The sequence below is a fragment of the Podarcis filfolensis genome (genome assembly GCF_964270895.1).
Source record: "Podarcis filfolensis genome assembly, chromosome: 13".
NCBI classification, from domain to species: domain Eukaryota; kingdom Metazoa; phylum Chordata; class Lepidosauria; order Squamata; family Lacertidae; genus Podarcis; species Podarcis filfolensis.
In genome coordinates this window covers 10,169,988-10,188,993 of record NC_139615.1, presented here as the reverse complement: position 1 = coordinate 10,188,993, position 19,006 = coordinate 10,169,988, and the positions used below count along the sequence as shown (strand labels likewise).

General features: G+C 46.6%; 1 protein-coding gene across 5 annotated transcripts in view; it reads right to left on the bottom strand.

Moving 5' to 3' along the window:
* Positions 1–19,006, bottom strand: part of CHD8 (chromodomain helicase DNA binding protein 8) — a 65,657-nt gene that overhangs the window by 11,609 nt on the left and 35,042 nt on the right. For 4 of the 5 annotated variants that reach the window (XM_083581346.1, XM_083581347.1, XM_083581349.1 and 1 more), the window contains 18 exons: positions 18,295–18,550; positions 17,124–17,337; positions 16,086–16,281; positions 14,060–14,227; positions 12,717–12,896; positions 12,036–12,146; positions 11,127–11,338; positions 9,737–9,936; positions 9,183–9,384; positions 7,906–7,995; positions 7,068–7,171; positions 5,962–6,076; positions 5,682–5,757; positions 4,808–4,862; positions 4,464–4,659; positions 3,269–3,477; positions 1,093–1,680; positions 55–203 (listed from right to left, as the gene is read on the bottom strand). In XM_083581346.1, coding sequence (XP_083437472.1) covers positions 55–203; positions 1,093–1,680; positions 3,269–3,477; positions 4,464–4,659; positions 4,808–4,862; positions 5,682–5,757; positions 5,962–6,076; positions 7,068–7,171; positions 7,906–7,995; positions 9,183–9,384; positions 9,737–9,936; positions 11,127–11,338; positions 12,036–12,146; positions 12,717–12,896; positions 14,060–14,227; positions 16,086–16,281; positions 17,124–17,337; positions 18,295–18,550 — 3,321 coding nt within the window. The remainder of the gene's footprint in view (positions 1–54; positions 204–1,092; positions 1,681–3,268; positions 3,478–4,463; positions 4,660–4,807; positions 4,863–5,681; positions 5,758–5,961; positions 6,077–7,067; positions 7,172–7,905; positions 7,996–9,182; positions 9,385–9,736; positions 9,937–11,126; positions 11,339–12,035; positions 12,147–12,716; positions 12,897–14,059; positions 14,228–16,085; positions 16,282–17,123; positions 17,338–18,294; positions 18,551–19,006) is intronic. The other variant, XM_083581350.1, reaches the window with a different exon arrangement.

Here is a 19,006-nt window from a genome sequence, read left to right as displayed (position 1 = left end):
ACTCCAGCACAACTTACAGAGCCACAAAGCACCTCCCTCTGCTCAGCCTGTTACCTTTGGCCACTCGTGGGCCCGCTGGCGCTCCTGCAACAGCAGGTCAGAGGCGCTGGGCTGTGGGGAGTTGCCCTCGTGGGAGGTGGGCAGAGAGAGAAGCGACGACTCTTCCTCCTCAAACAGCTTCGCACCGCAAGAGGCCTCTTCGCCTGGCAGGGAAGAAGACCGGGGGGGAGGGGGAGAAAGAGCCTGAGAGGTGCCGCCGTGGAGAAACACATAATGAAAACAGGCAGAGATGTCAACCTACACAAAGCCTGGTTGAGGGGCTTTTTTTTGTGCTGCCTGAAGATGGGAACGCTCTTTACCTAGTGGAGACAGTGCAATAGCTGGAATGAAAAAGCATGGGGCCACCCCCAGCAAGGCATGCCATTTTAGTGGGATAAACGTTAACCTTTGCACATTTCCTCAGCGAGCGGTCTTTCAAATATGTTTTGGGGTGTGGGGAATTCAAATCTGCTATTATTTTTGTGACTGGACAATGTTTAGCTTGGTATGCCTGCATTTGATGAAGAAGCACATAAAACTGCTTTTGGAAAACCAAAGAATGTTAATTTGACCTTCTGAAGAACTCAGGTGATAATAAAAATAATTTTAATATTGTAACTGCAAGTACTTGGCAATTGTAATGTACAAATTGTACATTTGTAATGATTCACACACGTCTTACTTGCCAAGCAAAACTAAATTATCTTCATTTAGCCAAAATATATTTTGAATACCCAAGTTGTGCTTCCCGATTTTTAGCACCCCTCGTTTTGGAAATTTGAGAGTAGGAAAATCCGACATGCCGTAACGCCCCAGGAAGGACGCATGCAGGGCGACTGTGGCGTGCAATCGTTTCTGAAAGGGCATGGCTCTGAGTGCAAATAAGAAGCCACCTTTGCTGGTCTGTGCCTAAACAGGACACCACTGGGGACCCTTCTGTACACCCATCTTGATTTCCACAATGGAAGACCAGGTGGGGATTCACATCTTCCAGTGGAGAGGTCAGAGGATAAAAGGGGGGGGGGCAGAAAACCCCTTGGGAAAATTCCTCACCGTCACTATCATCTGAGCACCCCGAAGTAGAAGAGCAAGACGAAGAAGCGGAGATCTTGCTGAGGTCCAGCTCCGAGTCCGAGTCGTCCACCGATTCAACTTTAATGGGGAGGGCTGTGGGCTGCTGTCGCGGAGTGGGGAGCTCATGCAAGGGCGGCGGCAAGAGCAGGGGGGCAGGAGGAGCGGCCGCTGTCACCACGGCAGCCCCGGAAAGAGGCAGCCCCAAAGGCTGTGGCGGGGGAGGCGGCGGGGGTGGCGGCGGCAGCGTCCCTGTGCTCCCCGCCCGACTGTGCATGTGGTTGAGTCGAGCGGCCAAGAAGGAGAAGTCCGGGTCCTGCATGATGGTGGCGTCGGTCTGGCTGAGGCCGTGGCGGGCCACGCCACGCAGCAGCTCTCCGTCGTGGCGCCCGCATTGCCACCAGGGAGGCATCTCGGGGCCTGGGGGCTGGCAGAGGGCGAGGCGCTCTTCCAAGAGCGGGTGGCACAGGACTTGCTCCCGCAGGCGCCGCAGGAGGTCAATGCGGTACAGGGTGCGCGAGGCCCTCTCCTCCGTGATGGGCTCAATGAACAGTGTCGGGTCTGGAGACTCTGGGAGGGAGAAGGGGGAAGGATGCATTACTTAACAAGAGGGAGGCACATGGACAGATGCTCCCTCCAGCTCATGCTAAAGTAGGGATTACATGACTTCATTTTATTGTATTTTATGTATGGCGTACATGTGCTAAAAAACCAATGGAATTGAGATTTAACCTTTTTGTTTTATCCACCTGGCAATTCAAGACATTGGCATTTACTGTTGTATTTTCTTCTCCAAATACAGTGGTACCTTGGTTCCTGAACAGCTTGGCTCCCGGACAAATCGGCTCCCGAATGTCGCAAACCCGGAAGTGTTCTGGTTTGCGAACTTTTTTGGAAACCGAATGTCTGTTTCGGCTGTTGGCATTGTTTCTGGGGCCAATCAGCCAATCGGAAGCCGTGCCTTGGTTTGCGAACGTTTTGAAAGTCAAACGGACTTCCAGAACGGATTGAGTTAGGGAACCAAGGTACCACTGTAGGTGAAAACTCAAAAAGGGAAAGGAAAAAAGGAGGGGTAGTCAGCTGAGTCCAGAGAGTAGCATGCCAGAAGTGCCTGCAGCTCAGCAGGAGAGCATCTGCCTCGCATGCAGAAGGGTCCAGGTTCAACCCCAGCTTCTCCAGGTAGGGCTGGGGTTTCCCCTGCATTAAATCCTAGGGAGCCAGGCCACTGTGTAATAATAATAAATAATAATAATAATAATAATAATAATAATAATAATAATAATAATAATTATTTATTATTTATAACCCGCCCATCTGGCTGGGTTTCCCCAGCCCCTCTGGGTGGCTTCCAACAGAACACTAAAATACAATAACCTATTAAACATTGAAAGCTTCCCTAAACAGGGCTGCCTTCAGATGTCTTCTAAAAGTTTGGTAGTTATTTTTCTCTTTGACATCTGGTGGGAGGGCATTCCACAGGGCGGGTGCCACTACCGAGAAGGCCCTCTGCCTGGTTCCCTGTAACTTGGCTTCTCGTAGCAAGGGAACCGCCAGAAGGCCCTTGGCGCTGGACCTCAGTGTCCAAGCAGAACGATGGAGGTGGAGACGCTCCTTCAGGTATACTGGACCAACAATAATGATGTATACTGGACCAACAATAATGATGTGTGTGTGTATATATATATATATATATATATATATATATATATATATATATATACATACATACACACACACACACACACACACACACACTCTGATATATACAGTACCAACAATACTGATCTGACTCGGTGTAAGACAGTTTCCAATGTTGCTATGGAAGCCCTAGTTGGGGATGGAGGTGGGTAGGCAACACAAACCGGCAAGGACTATTATTTGAAGGAGCTGGAAGGAAGAAGAGACTATACCCATGGCTGACCTCCCGCTCACCATCCACAGAAACAACTGCACATTCCTGTAGGCCAAGAGATGGCAAGGAAGGCAGATCAAACTCTATAGTTTACATCTCCATCTTGTGCCTTCTGGGTGTCTTTGGAACTCCAACTCCTATCAGCCTTGGCCAGCCTGGTCAATGGCCAGGGGTACTGGGAGTTGTAGCCCATCTGGTTGTGGAGGGTTGGACACTTCCCACCCACCGTGGCCCCCAGGTACTAACCATCGCTTGCTGCGGGAGGCAGCCGGCACACTTGCCGGCACATGGCCACGAAGCCGTGGAAATACTTGGCGAGGCTCTCGTCCGTCTTCTTCTCCAGCCGGGCCATGGCCCGGAAGCGGCCCCAGTGGAAGCGCATGGTGTCTGGGTCGTACTCCACCCCGAACGTGGAGACGACGCGGTAGAAGTCAGATTGCTCTCGCCGTGTCCACCTTTGGAGGAGAGGCAGGGTTGGGGAAGAGCAAACCCGTTAGATGTCTCCGTAGGAAAACCTCTAACCAAACCGATCCCAAGTCTCCATCCCCCTCCTAAGCCACTGGCTGGCTGATGCAGAGGCGGTGCTAAGCAACCACTTCCTGGTTCACAAATCAGGAAGATCAGCCCACACTGGCAGGTACCAGGGACAAGTGTCCCCCCCCCCAAAAAAAAATTCACATTGGTGATCCCACACTTTTAGAGCTCCCATCCTGTGAGTTCCATTCTGCCCCCATGCTCTCCCCATTTTGACAAAGGGCACTGAAAACGTCTCTCTCTTCTAGTATTTTTACTGAATATTATTTTTATGAATAATCCCTACTGGTTTTCAACAGTTCATCCTGGAGCACGCTTGAGGGTTTTTGAAAAATAAAAATAACAATGGGTGGATTTGGTATTTTAAAAACTTTTTTACTGTTTTATGTCTTTTTTCTTGTTGCCTTGGAAAGATTGGCACCCTAAAAAGTAGAATAGAAAGTAAAGGGTTATAGCCAAGGTTAACCCTACTCAGAGTTGACCCATTGAAATTAATGCGTAGGTCTACTCACGAGTAGGGTTTCCCTGGCCAAGAATATAACCCAAAGGTATACCGCCCAATTCTGATTTTTATTTTTTTGCTTATATGCAAATCCATCCAATCAACCAACCAACCAACCGACTCTCTAGCAGGGTAACCCTAAACATGATTATTCAGAAGCAAGTCCCAGCCAACTCAATGGTACCTACTCCTTGGTATATGTGCTTGGCACTGAACCTTAAGATTTACTTAATTGGGTGTGGCAGTCCTATTAAACACAATGTCCCCATCATCTTCATGAAGTAACGCTACGCCTGTTTCAGGGGCCCTGAGCATTTCTGGCTCCGGAACTGGGGGTCATCTCAGCCCAGGCTACTGTGAAGACGTGCCCCTCGGCGGCCTTGCAGCCAAGCCCAGAGCTTTTACCTCTGTTGCTTCTCTCGCCGCACCATCTCCTTCAGCTTGAATGCGGCCTCACAGCGCCGCCGCCGCCGGTCCCCTCGTTCCGCCGCCTCCATCTTGAGCTGCTCGCGTTTGTAGCTCCGCTGGAAGGCGGTGATCAGCCTTCGCAAGCGAGCCGTGATGGCCGAGGCTGGGGGCCAGAACAGGTTCCCCGGCTGACCTGAAGGGAAGGCGCAAGCTGCGTCACGGCGATTCCTGTCCCCCCTGGCACCACAGCCAACACACAGCTAGTACCCTGCCTACCCCCCCAAAAAAGCACTGTTTCCATCGCCTCCTTTGACAAGCACTTTCAGCCAGCAAGTATTTACCTTCTTCACCGTCCACCACAGAGATTTCCTCATCCATCATCATCAGTGGGTCACCCTGCGGCAGAGAGACTGGTGTCAGAAATAAGGGCAATTATTCTGACTAGATACTCCAACCATAGAGGGGCCACACCCAGAACATTCCACCAAAATGAAAAAGAGACCCCCCCTCCCCTAAAAATATATATTCCTTTTTTAAAATCAAGCTCCTAATACAAATTCTGGGTGGCCTTCCATCAACAGGCAAAATCTGTTGCATTTTAATGTCTGACCTACTGGGCTGATTTGTTTGGTATGTGCTATTCTGCATTCGAACCAGTATTTCCAGTTTAATTTTGCTGCCATTTCCCCCTGCTCTTATCTGATTTTGTGGTCATATTGCTTACTTGTTTGTAATCTTTTAAATTTTTATTCTGGATTTTATTGCCATTAGGTGCATTGGGTGTATAATACATGTAACCAATAACTTAATATTAGCTTAATATCTATAAAATATACATGGGAGGGAAATATTTTTATTTTTTATTTTTTTAAAAGTCTGTGGGCACATCGAGATTTTTGAACACCAACACCACTGGTCATTCCTCTCCTCCCCGAAGGAGAAGAAAGTGAACCCTGAAATGGACTTTCTTTTTCAAAAGAAGGACCCAGTAGAGTTAATTTGAGCCCTGAAAAGCACATAGAGCTGAAAGAGGAAGTGGGGCAGAGTGCCACTCTTCCCACTTCCCCTCTAGGAGAAATAGGCAGCCACCATCACCAGTTTAAGACTAACGGGGCTGTAGAGCTCAGAGCCTTTGCGAGAAGCTGGGAACCAGGTGAAGGGGGCGACATGGAGCAACGTTTGTGGCTCCCATACTGTGCTGGCTCAGGATCTCACCTCATCATCCGGCTCCTTGGCGGGGCCTCCCACTGGTTTGTACTCCGGGTCCTCGCAGTCCTTGTCGAAATCAACCCTGCCAGCAAAAGAGGGGAGAGAACTGGTTCGTCATTTCCGCTGCAGTCTCAGCTCTCCTCCAATCCCCTTCACACAGACACACCTCAGGTCTTCCTGCGAGAAGCAAGCTGAACTCACGGACACCCAGTGCCTCGGTATTAGCATGGCAAGTCATCATGGGTGTGCTTCTTCAGCCCCCCCTCCCCCCGCACCAGCTACTCACCCCTCTCCCACATCCAGGCGATGCTCGGCGGCGATGGCCTTTTCGTCAGGGCGACCAGCCTTCTCCAGGAAGCAGAGCGCAGGATCCGCTCGCATGGTGTTGTACTTCTCGTAGCCTGAAAGGGGTGCCAGAGGGATGAGAGATTTCGGGGTTTGCCTGCACCCAATCTCAGAGAAGATCCACGGACCTTAGATTCAATACTGTCATCTTTATTTAATCATATTAAATAAAGTGTATAAGACTAGGCTTTTTTCCTAAAAAATAATGTCAAAAATTAGGGGGCGTCTTATACATGGGGGCATCTCATAGACAGAAAAATACAGTACTTGAAACGTGCAATTATTTTGATGGATCTCCTCCAAGTATCACTAATGTTGAGAGTTACCCGTATATTTCGTATGATCATAGAATCGAAGAGTTGGAAGGGAACCAAACGTACAACTCCCTACCCAACCTATTGGTTCTCAAGTCGTACAGCACTTGCTCATCACTCCATAAACACTGAATTACTTTCCCTTGGTATAACAGGGTTCATGTTTTGTAACCTTGTCTTGTTTAACCGTCATGTCTATGTTATGAATAGTTCCAGCTGCTACCTTCCATGCGTTCAAATACCTGTGGTTTGTTTATTTCGATGTTATTTTATGTCTCTGATTGACAGTGATATATCATTGCATATGAACTATGTCACCAGATCCTGTTTGGTTTTGCAGAATCTTGCATAACCTTTTCTTTTTTGAAAATTAATAAAAATGAAAAACAAATGCCACACGCCAACTCTGAAAGGAAGGACGTGGCCTATAGAATTTTAATGGAGGGGGCGAGACTGCTGGGAATTAACCTGCTATCAGGCAAGACACTGAAGGGCTGTAGCAGAACTGTAGAGCATAATCCTAACCTGAACATCTAAATAAATGAGGGCTATAGTTTAGTGGTAGAGCATCTGTTCAATTTCTGCCATCTCCAGGTAGGGCTGTTTCAACCATACTGATCTAAATGAACCTATCGTCTTGACAAGGCAGCCTTCATATGCTACTGTGAGCGCAGCTCAAAACAGGATGTGACCTCAGATTCCTTCCCCAGAATGGTACTGCAGCAGCACCTACCATGTTTGAAGACCCCAAGGAGCAAAGACTTGTCAGCTTCTGTATCCCACCAGGCTGTGGGGACCTCTGCTTGGTCCACCAGTGGGAACCACATGTCGATTTCACTGCAGGATTGAACAACATTTGGAAAGGGGGTGCAGCAAAGGCAGGAGGGAAGAGGAAGAGAAAAAAACACGAGAGAGAGAAAACAAAGCGTCAGAGGCAGCCGAGTTCACGGAAGTGTAATGTCTATGGGAACAGATACAATTAGAAGTTCATAGAGAACAGGAAGTGGGGTGGATGTGAACATAAAAGCATTGGCTTTAAGAGGGATGTGACATTTTGTTTTTACAGGTAAATTCATGGAGGGTAAGGCTATCACTAGCTACCACAATGGGAATCCCAAGAAGAGAGAGTGCTTTTGCACTCAGTTTGTTGCTTGTAGGCATCCCATGGTTGGTGACTGGGAGAATGAGATGCTGTACTAGATGGCCATGGGTTCAAGCCTCAAGTTGGGCAAAAGATTCCTGCATTGCAGGGGGTTGGACTAGATGACCCTTGGGTCCCTCTTCCAGCTCTACAATTCTATTCTTCTTCTTATCTGCTTGTACTCCTATCTGTAAACAAGGATGCTAGGAAGCCACAGCTCTCATTTCAGGGATGAGTTTCAGCCATGAAACTCACTAGGGGATCATCTTTCAGCCTGGCCTGCCTCACAGAGCTGTTGTATGAGGATAAGCACAGTTGCGGAAGACACATGCAGGCTACTCTAAAAGCTGCTTAAGAGGAAAGGCAGGGTTTTTTAAAAAAAAAACCACACACACAGCCCAATGCAACTTATAAGTAAATGAAATATTACCTGGAAATAGTGCCTGCCAAAACTTTCTCGGCTTGGTCCCCAATCACCTCCTGGCGCAGGTAATACAGCATACGGACACGTAGGAGAACTCTGGGGAGAGAACAAGGACTTTAAGTGGGGAAAGATGGAGGAAAGAACTGTGCACCCTTTGCTAGCTATACCTGACAATATCAAAGACTCTGCCCTTGTTCTCTCTCTCCTAGGGAACTGGAAGAGGACAGTGATAATCTTTTTGTTGTTGTTCCAGTCTGAACACATATGGATTGCAGTCTGGTGGCAGGGAGGAGGAATACACATGCTAAAGATTGGAGAAAACCCGTAAGCTATCTCATTTGACATTTTTCTTTCTGCAGGCAGAAAAAAAAATCAGAAGAGAAAGGGCAATGGGGACAGCATTACCACTAATACTCATTAGATTTATTCATCGTCTTCCTCAGAAAAAAAGTCTGAAAGTGCCCAGCAGAGCCATAAAAGTATACCTAACTCACATTCGAAAAGCAAAGCAAGGAAGAAATACAATATAGCGGAAGTATTTACTAAAAGCACTCATCATACCAATGCTATAAAAAGGGCAAATCCTACACACACCTGTTTAAAAGATGGACACTGCAAACAGGGTGGAAATTAACCACCAAATGTCTGGGGAAACAGGAATGTCTTAGGCTGCCACCTAAAAGCTGATTGCGAAGGCACCATGTGCATTTTCCCTAGAGGGGAGCATCCCTTGAGAAATCATGTCATGTTACCACTCCAACTTAAATCTACAGTTGTACCTTGGATCCCGAACGCCCTGGAACTCGGACGTTTTGGCTGCCGAATGCCGCAAACCCAGAAGTGAGTGTTCTGGTTTGCGAACGTTCTTTTGGAAGCCGAACGTCCGATGGGGCTTCTGTGGCTTCAGATTGGCTGCAGGAGCTTCCTGCAGCCAATCAGAAGCCGCGATTTGGTTTTCAAACATTTTGGAAGTCAAACGGACTTCTGGAATGGATTCCATTCGATTTCCAAGGTACGACTGTATGCAATTGTGGTTTTTTGGATGGACTGCAGCCAGCCACGCCCTGAGAAACCAAGCAGTTTGCAAAGCTATAGCTTTGGGGATGGGAGCAAAGCACCTGCAACTATTTCTCTACTACAGTGGCGCTGTGATGGGGCTTCTCTCTATTCCGAAGGAACAGTTGGAATGGGTTTGAGAGTTAAAGTGGGGGGGAGGGACCTGCTCTTGCTAGCTGTACCAGTGTGTCAAAATAAGATCCCTTTGCATTGCATCCCATCCTTACTTGTTGCATTGGTGCTTGAGGTGCTTCTTGTAGCCCTCATCCTGGAAGAGGGTGTCGGGGTTGTACTTGCGGATCCACTCGGCTTTCTGGACGTCGAAAGTAGTCTGGGACTTGACCTTCTTCCCTTTGCGGCCTCGTGGGACTGGGATGGACAGGCCTGCCCGAGGAACAGGAAGTGAGCTCAGAGCAGGGGCATGGCTCTCTAGGTATAACATGGAACCAGTGCAATAGGGATTAGGGTCACCCCAGATTTTCCATCGTATCTTGTGCTCAAACATATTTTAAAAAAAGAACCCATGCACACTGCCACCCAAGCAGCAGTTTAAGAGGCTGCAGAAACAGAAAGAGCCTCCCACACTCCCGCAAAGCCATCCATATCCCCCTTCCCCAAGAGTCCCGCCATCTTGAATTTGCCAACATGCTTGAATTTGCTTCCCCCCTCGCCCGAACAACCCACATCTTGCGATATCCCAAGATAGTGGCAATGTAAAATGGCAGGCCCAGCTTGGCCAAGCCCTTCACGACAACGGAGAGAGAAATTAAGGGAGGCTTACCGGAGTGGTTCTGAAGTTCCTTGGCTTTGCCGTTCTCAACCGGGCTGATGAGATCCCAGATGAACCCCTTGATGTTCTCATCGCCCCGGTAGTGCATCAGGCAGTAGACGAGGATGGCCCGGCAGATGGTCTCCACGTCCCGTTCAGACATGCGTCTCTTGAACCGTCCATGCGACAGGATTTCCCGCCAGCGGCCCCAGCTGTCAGGAAAAATTGGCAAAGTCAGAGCCATTCCCTTGCTTTGTCTTTTGTCATGACTAAGGATGAGCAAGTAAAATCCTCAATGATACGTTGGGCAATAGATACTGGTCATAATATACACATGGGAAGCATGGGAACAATTGTGGAATATGGATATAAAATTTACAGCATGTTACAGTCTGAGAGAAAATTATATGAAAATGTTATCTTGATGATATCTAACACCAAGTAAATTGGCAAAAATGTATAAATCTAAATCACGTAAGTGTTGAAAATGTAAAGAGAAAGAAGGCTCTTTTTATCATATGTGGTGGTCTTGTAGTAAGGTTAAAGCTTACTGGGAAATGATACATAATAAATGAAAAGGGTGTTTAAAATAACCTTTGTAAAAAAACAACAACCCAGAAGCTTTTCTTTTGGGAATTATAGGGATAGAACTACCTAAAAAGTATAGAAACTTATTCATATATGCTGCCTACAGAGGCAAGAATGCTACTTGCCCCAAAATGGAAAGAAGCAGAAGTCCCAGCAAAGGAAGAATGGATACAAAAACTTATGGAATACGCAGAAATAAAGAAACTTACCAGAAGAAAAAGTAATCAAGATAATAAACTTTTTATAAAAGAATGGAAATGGTTTATTGGATATTTACAGATAAATTGTAAACAGATAAGATCATTGGCAGGATTATTGTAATAACCTGCAATTTTATAAGAGTATATATTGAAAGTAGATGAATAAATGAGCAAATTAAGTTAATTTGGATATGCAGAGGATATTAACAATGAATTTAAGGAACCGCAGAAAGAGGGAGAAGGAAGTCAAGCTTTGAAATGTTGAAAAGATTGTAAAATTAGTGAAATGTACAAAACTAGTGAAATGTATAAACTTGAAAAGTATAAATAAAATTTGAAAAACTGGGGGGGGGGGAGAGAGAGAAAGGAAGAGTTCCCTTGCTCGCCAGGAACAGCAAACCTATGCATGCTGACTTGAGATTAAGTCCTGTAGGACACAGCGGCACTTACTCCTGAATAAGCACGCAGAGAACTGCCCTGTGTTGTAAACCGATCGCTGCTTCTAAAGTGGATTTATAAAAGAGTCCACCTGCCCCGCAAGCCCTGGAAACACATTGCCCGTACGCTGGCGAGTTTGCACCCACAACCAACAAAATCTTCCCCGTGCCACATACCCATAGACTAGCAGTTGTTTCTCCACCTGGAAGCAGTCCGTGCGCCCGTAGGAGTGGTGGAGCGGGTGGTGGTGGCGGTCATGGCGTCGCGAGCGCGGCCGGTCATCGTCGTCGCTCTCCAGGTCGGAGAACTCCACCAGGTCGTCGTCCTTCAGGGTGCTGAAGTGGCGCGTCTGCTTGCGCACACGGGGGGTGTCAATCACCAGGTTGTTCTGCGGAGGGGAGAGAGGAGGCGGCCTTAGGGTGGTCTACCAAAGCACCAACCCCTCCCACAAGGCAATGTCCAAATGTAAAACCATCCCCTGCCTTCATCAAGATATGTGAAGGCTGGACCACCTTCTTTTATTGTGGACGAGGCAGGGAACATTAATTTCATTACATCTGCTTAACAACCAACGCTAATTTCTCCCACTCTTATTTCAAAGCTATTTTTGCCTTTTTATCAAAAAGGCACCTGGCCCAATTTGGTTGCCGATAAATATTGCTGCAGACCTTTGTGAGATCACGGTCTTTCCAATGAGTGGCTCCGGTCCAGGTTTGTAAATTGTCTTCCTTTAAATGTTGTGAGGATCCTACGCCCTTTAAGATGTGGGTTTTTGGGTTGTTTTTATTTTGATTATGCATTTTATGGTTTTATATTTTGATTTTATTCTGTGAACCACCCTGAGACTTTCAGGTTTGGGTGTAATAATAATAATAATAATAATAATAATAATAATAATAATAATTTAAGGCAGGCTGAGGGTTGGGGAAGGAAATACAACTCACTTTTTTATTAAAAAAAAGTACACCATGCCTCAGAATGTGAAGTGTGTTGTCAAGTCCTCATGTTACTAATGCAGCCAATCAAAGCCTGAATTAACGATGGGGGCAGGATCCTTCCCCTCCCAAGCCCATTCCTCAACACACCTTGCTGTTGAGCATATCCAGGTCCAAGTCTGCCTTCTTGGCCCACTTCTGCCAGAAGTTGGGGTCGTCCAAGGCGATGTCCGTCCTATTTTCTGAGGCCACAAAGCTCGCCTGGGAGAGGAGAACATATATATATATATTTAAAAACAAGAATAATATTTTTTAATTTCTTCCATACAGAAAGTTACATTTGTTAAGCCAACAATTATATTCCAGTTGAGAGGAGAATAATTTTTTTAAAGGATTTATGGGGGTAGGGTTGGCTGTCCTACTGTAACATGACATGCACCCTTAGTGAGCATAACATCTCTACTATGGAACCTGGCAGGTTTGGTTTAGTTTTAACAAAGCAAATGGGTTTCTATGCTTCATGGCTTGGGTGGGAGTGAGTCAGCCAGGAACACACAATGTAAAACATTAAGAGCCTCCTGGATCAGATTATTAAGTTCAGCACCCTGTTCTCAAAAGTGGCCAGCCAGATACCCGAAGAAAACCCACAAGCAAGAAGAATCTGAGTACAAACAAGCGAATTATGATGATGATGATGTGCCCTTTACCCTCCAGTGGTTTCCAGCAACTGGAAGACGCTTTCCTTTTCACTTCTTCAGCAAAGCCTCCCCTCCACCAATCTCCAATTCCCCTAAACGAAAAAGGAGGAGGAGGTAGCTAAAGAGCAATTACCTTGGCGAAGGTGGAGCCCTTCCCTTCGCTCTCAATGGTGATAGTGGTTGTCCGCCGCAGCAGAATCTGGTCAATGTCCTCTTCGCAGAACTTGGAGCCCTCGTCGTCCTCTTCCATGATGGCAGCATAGGCTCCCTTCCGCAGCAGGTCTTCGATCTCCTTCTTTGAAAACTGCTGGATCTGAGAGGGGAACAGGAGGCAACGACAAGGGGGGCGGGGAGATTAGAAGACCATCTTCTCTGACCTGCTTTGGAATGGAAGCAGGAATTATTCTATCAGGCTCTGCTGAAAAGCTCGACTCAGATCAGAAGGAGCCACCTTCCCCTGAAAAGTTTCCATTCCAGCTGGTCATGATTAAGAATCACTATGCAACTTCAGGAATTGGAGTCTGAGGTTGAACCCCGCCTTGCCTTCCTCTCCCCTTTTCCCTGTGTGCCGTGCCTTTTAGACTATAAGCCTATGGGTAGCAAAGGTTTTGCTTTATTGTACGCAAAGTGCTCTGAAAGCCTTTCTGGCAGAAGCATGAGATGCAAATGCTCTAAACTTTGTACTGCTTTTGATATTTTCTTATATTGCTGTACTTGCAAACGTGCAATGGGTTTTTCTTTTTTAAATCAGAGGATGGTGTACATAAATGTTTATGACTGAATGAAGAAATATACAATATTATGCAAAGCCACCAGAGCAGAATATGGACAATTTTGATACTCGGCTCTTCACCATCATCACCCATCATCCAGTCTAAAAAGCAGAGTGGGATGATGCACAGAAATGGAAATTAAGTTTCCAACGAAGGAGGAATGGCTTTAAAAAGTTATGGACTACGCGGAAATGCAAAAGCTGACAGCAATATTAAGAGATCAAAATGACAAACTTTTTATACAATGAAAGGAGGCCTTTTCTGGACTATTTGGAAAAGCACCTGGAACAAATGAAATTGCAGGCAGAATTTCAGATAGCAGCAGCAGGATAAAAATGATAAAGGGGATGAGTGGGGGGATTTTGGTAATAGAAGAGAATCTAATATATAACGCAGAAGAAAAGAGTTTGAATAAAAACACTGTGGGGGTGGGAAGTCAGTACATGAAGCAATGCAACTAAACAGTTGAAGTCAGTTTGTAAAAAATGGGAAATTCAATAAAAACGATATTGGAAAAAAGCAGTGTGATGCAACTAGCTAGAATAGATGCTTCTTCAGGGTGGGAGGAGAGGAAGGTGGGCAGGGGGAAGGCTCCCAATTGGGCACACATTCCTAGAGAAACTTCAGCCTAGATCTGGAAATCCCCACATTTGCAAGTTCACCCAAGACTGCCTCTCCACCCACTGTCACTGACGTTATTTACCCCGGCAATGCTGCCCTCTCTCCCGCTCATGGACTGCAGGACGGCCTTGTCCAGCCCCAGCTTGAGGCTGGCTTTGTCAAACATCTCTCGCTCGTAGGAGTTACGGGTGATGAGGCGGTAGACCTTCACTGCCTTGCTCTGCCCGATACGATGGCAGCGTGCCTGGGCCTGGAAGGAAGAGGAGATGAGAGCAGGAGAAGGCAACTGAGCATGTGAGAGATACACCCACTGCACAGACCCCTCTTGGGACAGAGAAAATTGTGGTTTTCTTCAAAAGAACGCTCCTCTTAGTGGCCAGAAACAGGAGCAAGGAGAGTTAAAGTTTAGGCCCTTGGGAGGCAGTAAGTAATATTCATTGCAATTATAAAGATTGATTTTACATTTATGGAAAAAGTAGGCATACATACATATATAGCATTATTTTCGTAATTCCATTTCTGACCTCTTTATTAAAAAGTAAAATTGCAAGTCATAACGTAACCAGATAATACATCATAAAACAAATTACTACAATGCTACTGCCTTTGGAACAACATTCCGTTTTATGCTACCAAGGTTTTTGAAAAACGGAAATGGATAAATGCAAAATGTTCGGCGGAGGGCAATGATTTTCAAGATCGCTAGCTTAACCAATCCTCAACTGCTTTGTATTTTATATATCAACTGTGTATATGGAAATAAAAGTCACAACCAGTAACTGTGTTTCAGTTTGGGTATTTTTTAAAGTATCTTGCTGAGCACTCATGGAAAATCTAACTATTTTAAGATGCACTAAACAGAGAGGTGGGGAAAAGGCAGGGCTGTGGGTATAACACCTGCATCTTAGGAGCTGGAAGGCTGCCTCTACGTGTGTGCTATTATTCAGATCATTCCTGACCCTTCACCAGCAGGTCCTAGGACGGGTTACAACAATTCAAAATTAGAAACAGTTAAATTACAGCTGTAAGGAATAGCATTTCTTCAAAACACACACCTGAGACATCACACACCAAAGGGAAGAGTAGGGGAGGGACCCCAAGGGACTGACCCCCCAACCATCCAGTAACAGAAAGGTCCTAGGATGCCCAATGTCCTCCCATTTCAAAAACTAAACATGTCTGGTTGGGAGGCAGATAGAAAGGGTTCTTGGGAAAAGCAGATGGGTGCCAAATTATGACACAAAGAGGTAGCTTGGATACAGGTGATGGTAAAGGACCCTTGGATGGTTAAGCCCAGTCAAAGGCGACTATGGGGTTGCGGCACTCATCTTGCTTTTGGGCCGACAAGAGCCGGCGTTTGTCCACAGACAGCTTTCCGGGTCATGTAGCCAGCATGACTAAACTGCTTCTGGTGCAATGAAACACCTTGATGGAAACCAGAGCACAAGGAAATGCTGTTTATCTTCCCGCCCCAGCAGTACCTATTTATTTACTCACACTGGTGTGCTTTCGAACTGCTAGGTTGGCAGGAGCTGGGCCAGAGCAACAGGAGCTCACTCCATTGCGGGGATTTGAACCGCCAACCTTCTGATTGGCAAGCCCAAGGCGCTCAGTGATTTAGATCACAGCACCACCTGCGTTCCAATGCTTGGATACAAGGAGGAAAGGGTGTGTGTGTGTACTGCTCAGTATCTGTGCATTGCTCAATAGGTAGAATATGAAACTCTTAATCTCAAAGTCATGGGTTTGAGCCCCACGTTGGTGCAACAGATTCTTCTATTGCGGGGGGTTGGACTAGACTAGATGAATCTTGTGGTCCTTTCCAACTCTACAATTCATCACAGTTGTAGCCTGTCCTGTCTTGCCCAGGATGGCATCCATAAGGTGATCCCATCTGATTCTCACAACAAACTTACAAGGTAGGTTAGGCCATGAGAGAAAAAAGGTGGGCCTGAAGTTACTTGGTAGGCAAAGGAGGGGGGGGAATACATGTTTTCACTCAGCAGACTTCAGAGCTTTGCCTGTGGACAACACCCAGCCCCCCAAGCCTACCCCCCTTGGCAGAAGACTGCCTCTTCCCACTCTGAAGGTGTGCCTGCTTGCTGTACCTGCAGGTCGTTCTGGGGGTTCCAATCCGAATCAAAGATGATGCAAGTGTCGGCAGCCGTCAGGTTGATGCCCAGCCCTCCCGCCCGCGTGCAGAGCAGGAAGACGAAGCGGTCCGAGTCAGGCTTGCTGAAGCGATCGATGGCCGCCTGCCGCAAGTTCCCCCGCACTCGCCCGTCAATGCGCTCGTAGAGATACCTGCGTGGAGGGGCAAGGTAATTAGGGAACACGGAGTCTGAACGAGAGGTGGCACCCCATACAGGTGCCACAGGGAGTCACAAGAGTTAAGAACTTCCTGGCAGGAAGGCAAGAGGCTAATGGACCTAGGCATGGCATGCTGCAAAGCCAGGCTGGTGCGTCTGTCTTGAATTTTCCATCCCCAGTGGGCCGGAGACTTTTTGCAAGAACGTGCAAATACAGTGGAACCTTGGTTTCCAAACTTCATCCATTTTAGAAGACTGTTCGGCTTCCAAAAAGTTTGAAAACTGAGGATCAATGAGCTGGCTGCAAAGTCAATGGGAAAAAATGATAAACGCAACTCGGAAGCCATTCAGCTTCCAAAAATCGTTCAAAAACTGGAGCATTCACTTTCGGGTTGTCGCCAAATTGTTTGGATTCTGAAGGGTTGGACAACCGAGGTTCCACTGTACATGATTTTTCCCGCTCCCCTTTCAGATAAGACGACGAGTCAGTGAATGGCCCAAGGTGACCCAATGAGCTCCACGGCCAAGTGGGGATTTGTTTGTTTTCATTTTTTTATAGAAAGCATTTCAGCTGACCAAAATAATGTAAAAAGAAAGAGTCCCTAAAAATAAAAAGGGGGGAAAGTATAATATATCACTACACATGCAAAGAACTACAAATTCATACATGCTTATCCAATATATAGATATGTGTGTGTGTTAATGTTATCCAAATACATATAGGGTTATTTATAAATGACATTAAAAAAAATTTTTTTTTTTAAGTGTGTTCCAAATATCATTGTACTTTGATTTGAACCCTAGTTTCCCAGGTCTCTTCTTGGCACAAGCCCTCACCTCTTCTGGATGAGGTAGTCCTCCAGGATGTCAAGGCAACGGACCATTTGGGAGAAGATCAGCACCTTGTGCCCGCCGGCCTTCAACTTGGGGAGCAGCTTATCAATCAGCACCAGTTTCCCAGAGGAGCGCACCATGGCCTGCAAGGGAAAATCATGGGGCAGGTGGTGGTGGCAGGAATCCCGAAACTCGGTCAGGATCTTCTCCTCGGCACCTGATTCGGCAGAGGGGGCAGAGCAAGAGAGAGAGGGCATGTCAGAATAGACTCACAGGGTCCCTGAAGCCAAAAGGCAAAGAGCCTGAAAGCACTGAAACTATACCGCAAACCACTCCCCCAATGTAATGAGAACTAGGGACCTGCTTTTAAAAACCAGCCCTGCCCTATTTCTACTGATTCAACATATCAGAAATTCTGTCTCTGAAATGATCTCCACCCCCTCCTGCCCACCCGGCTAACTTGCCGTTGATGAATAAATCATTTATGTATGCGACCACAGGTGCTCGGATGTTATTGGACCAGAGATGGAAAGAAGATAAAGTCCAGACCAGAGAATAATGGCAGATTAAGTTGATGGATTATGCCAAAACAGCAAAAACGACCGGAAGAATCAGAAATCAGGAAGACCCAAATTCTAATAAAGAATGGGGGAAATTTATAATTTATCTTAAAAACCATTGTAAACAGTTAAAATTGTTAGTAGGATTGGAATAACACCTGTAGTTTAATGGTGAATTTTGGATATAACGGAGATGTAAAAGATTTGGATTATGATAAAAGATGCAGGAGGAAATGACTAACAATAGGTCCCACAAAGGGGAGGAGGGAAGTCCAGGAGATTCTTTGGAGTCTTGTCTTTACATTGTATGTTGGATATGTCACTGTAAAACTGTACAGTCGTACCTCGGAAGTCGAACAGAATCTGTTCCGGAAGTCCGTTCGACTTCTGAAACGTTCGACTTCCAAAGCGCGGCTTCTGATTGGCTGCAGGAAGCTCCTGCAGCCAATCAGAAGCCCCATTGGAGGTTCGAAAACTGGAACAGTCACTTCTGGTTTTTGATTGTTCAGGAGCTGGAACGTTCGACTCCCAAGGCGTTTAGGAGCTGAGGTGCAACTGTACCTTGAAAAACCAATATAGATATATTAATATATATATTAAAAAAAACCACTTGCCGTTGATGAGGTAGGGATGGTTGCAACACTTGCGTAGCTCCATCATGGTGTTGAGGAGGTTGGGCATGTTGCTGTGCCCTGCCCCTTTGGACAGGAAGTTGAAGTTCTTCTCCAGGATGGCCCGGTAGTACTTCTTCTGGATGTTGGTAAGCTCCACCTCGATGATGGTTTCCTGCTTGGGGGCCAAGTTCTTCTCCACATCCTCCTTCAGCCGCCGAAGCATCATGGGCTTCAGGATGGCCTGCAGTTTCTGCACCTAGGAGGGTGAACAGAGAAGAGATTCTTTTAACGGCTGGGCCTATCTGGGAGGAAGGGCCAAGATGGAGGAGGAACTCAAGGTCAGTGTCCGAAAAAAGTTTCCCATGTGGTTCTTCTCATCTCCTTGGGTTGTGCGTGTATATCTCACTATATAATAAGACTGCCATGCCGTTGTCATGCTATAGTTCATGGCAGCCATGGCAACCCTAATGTGACGACGGACCAGCAGGCAGGCTAGCAAGTAAGCAGTTCGGGTAGCAAGCAGCCCAGGTGAGCTGTTTAAAGGTGAGTGGGCAGTGCCTCCCCCTCTGTAATAAACAAAGCAGGAGTGGGGTTTAAAGCAGTGGTGCTGCTGCAGAAAATGGTCTGCCAAGCTGCCTCCCATCCTCCTTGAAAAGGGCTGAGGCAAGCTTTGAGGTGGTGGGCGAGGTGTAAAGGGAGGAGGGAAGGGAGG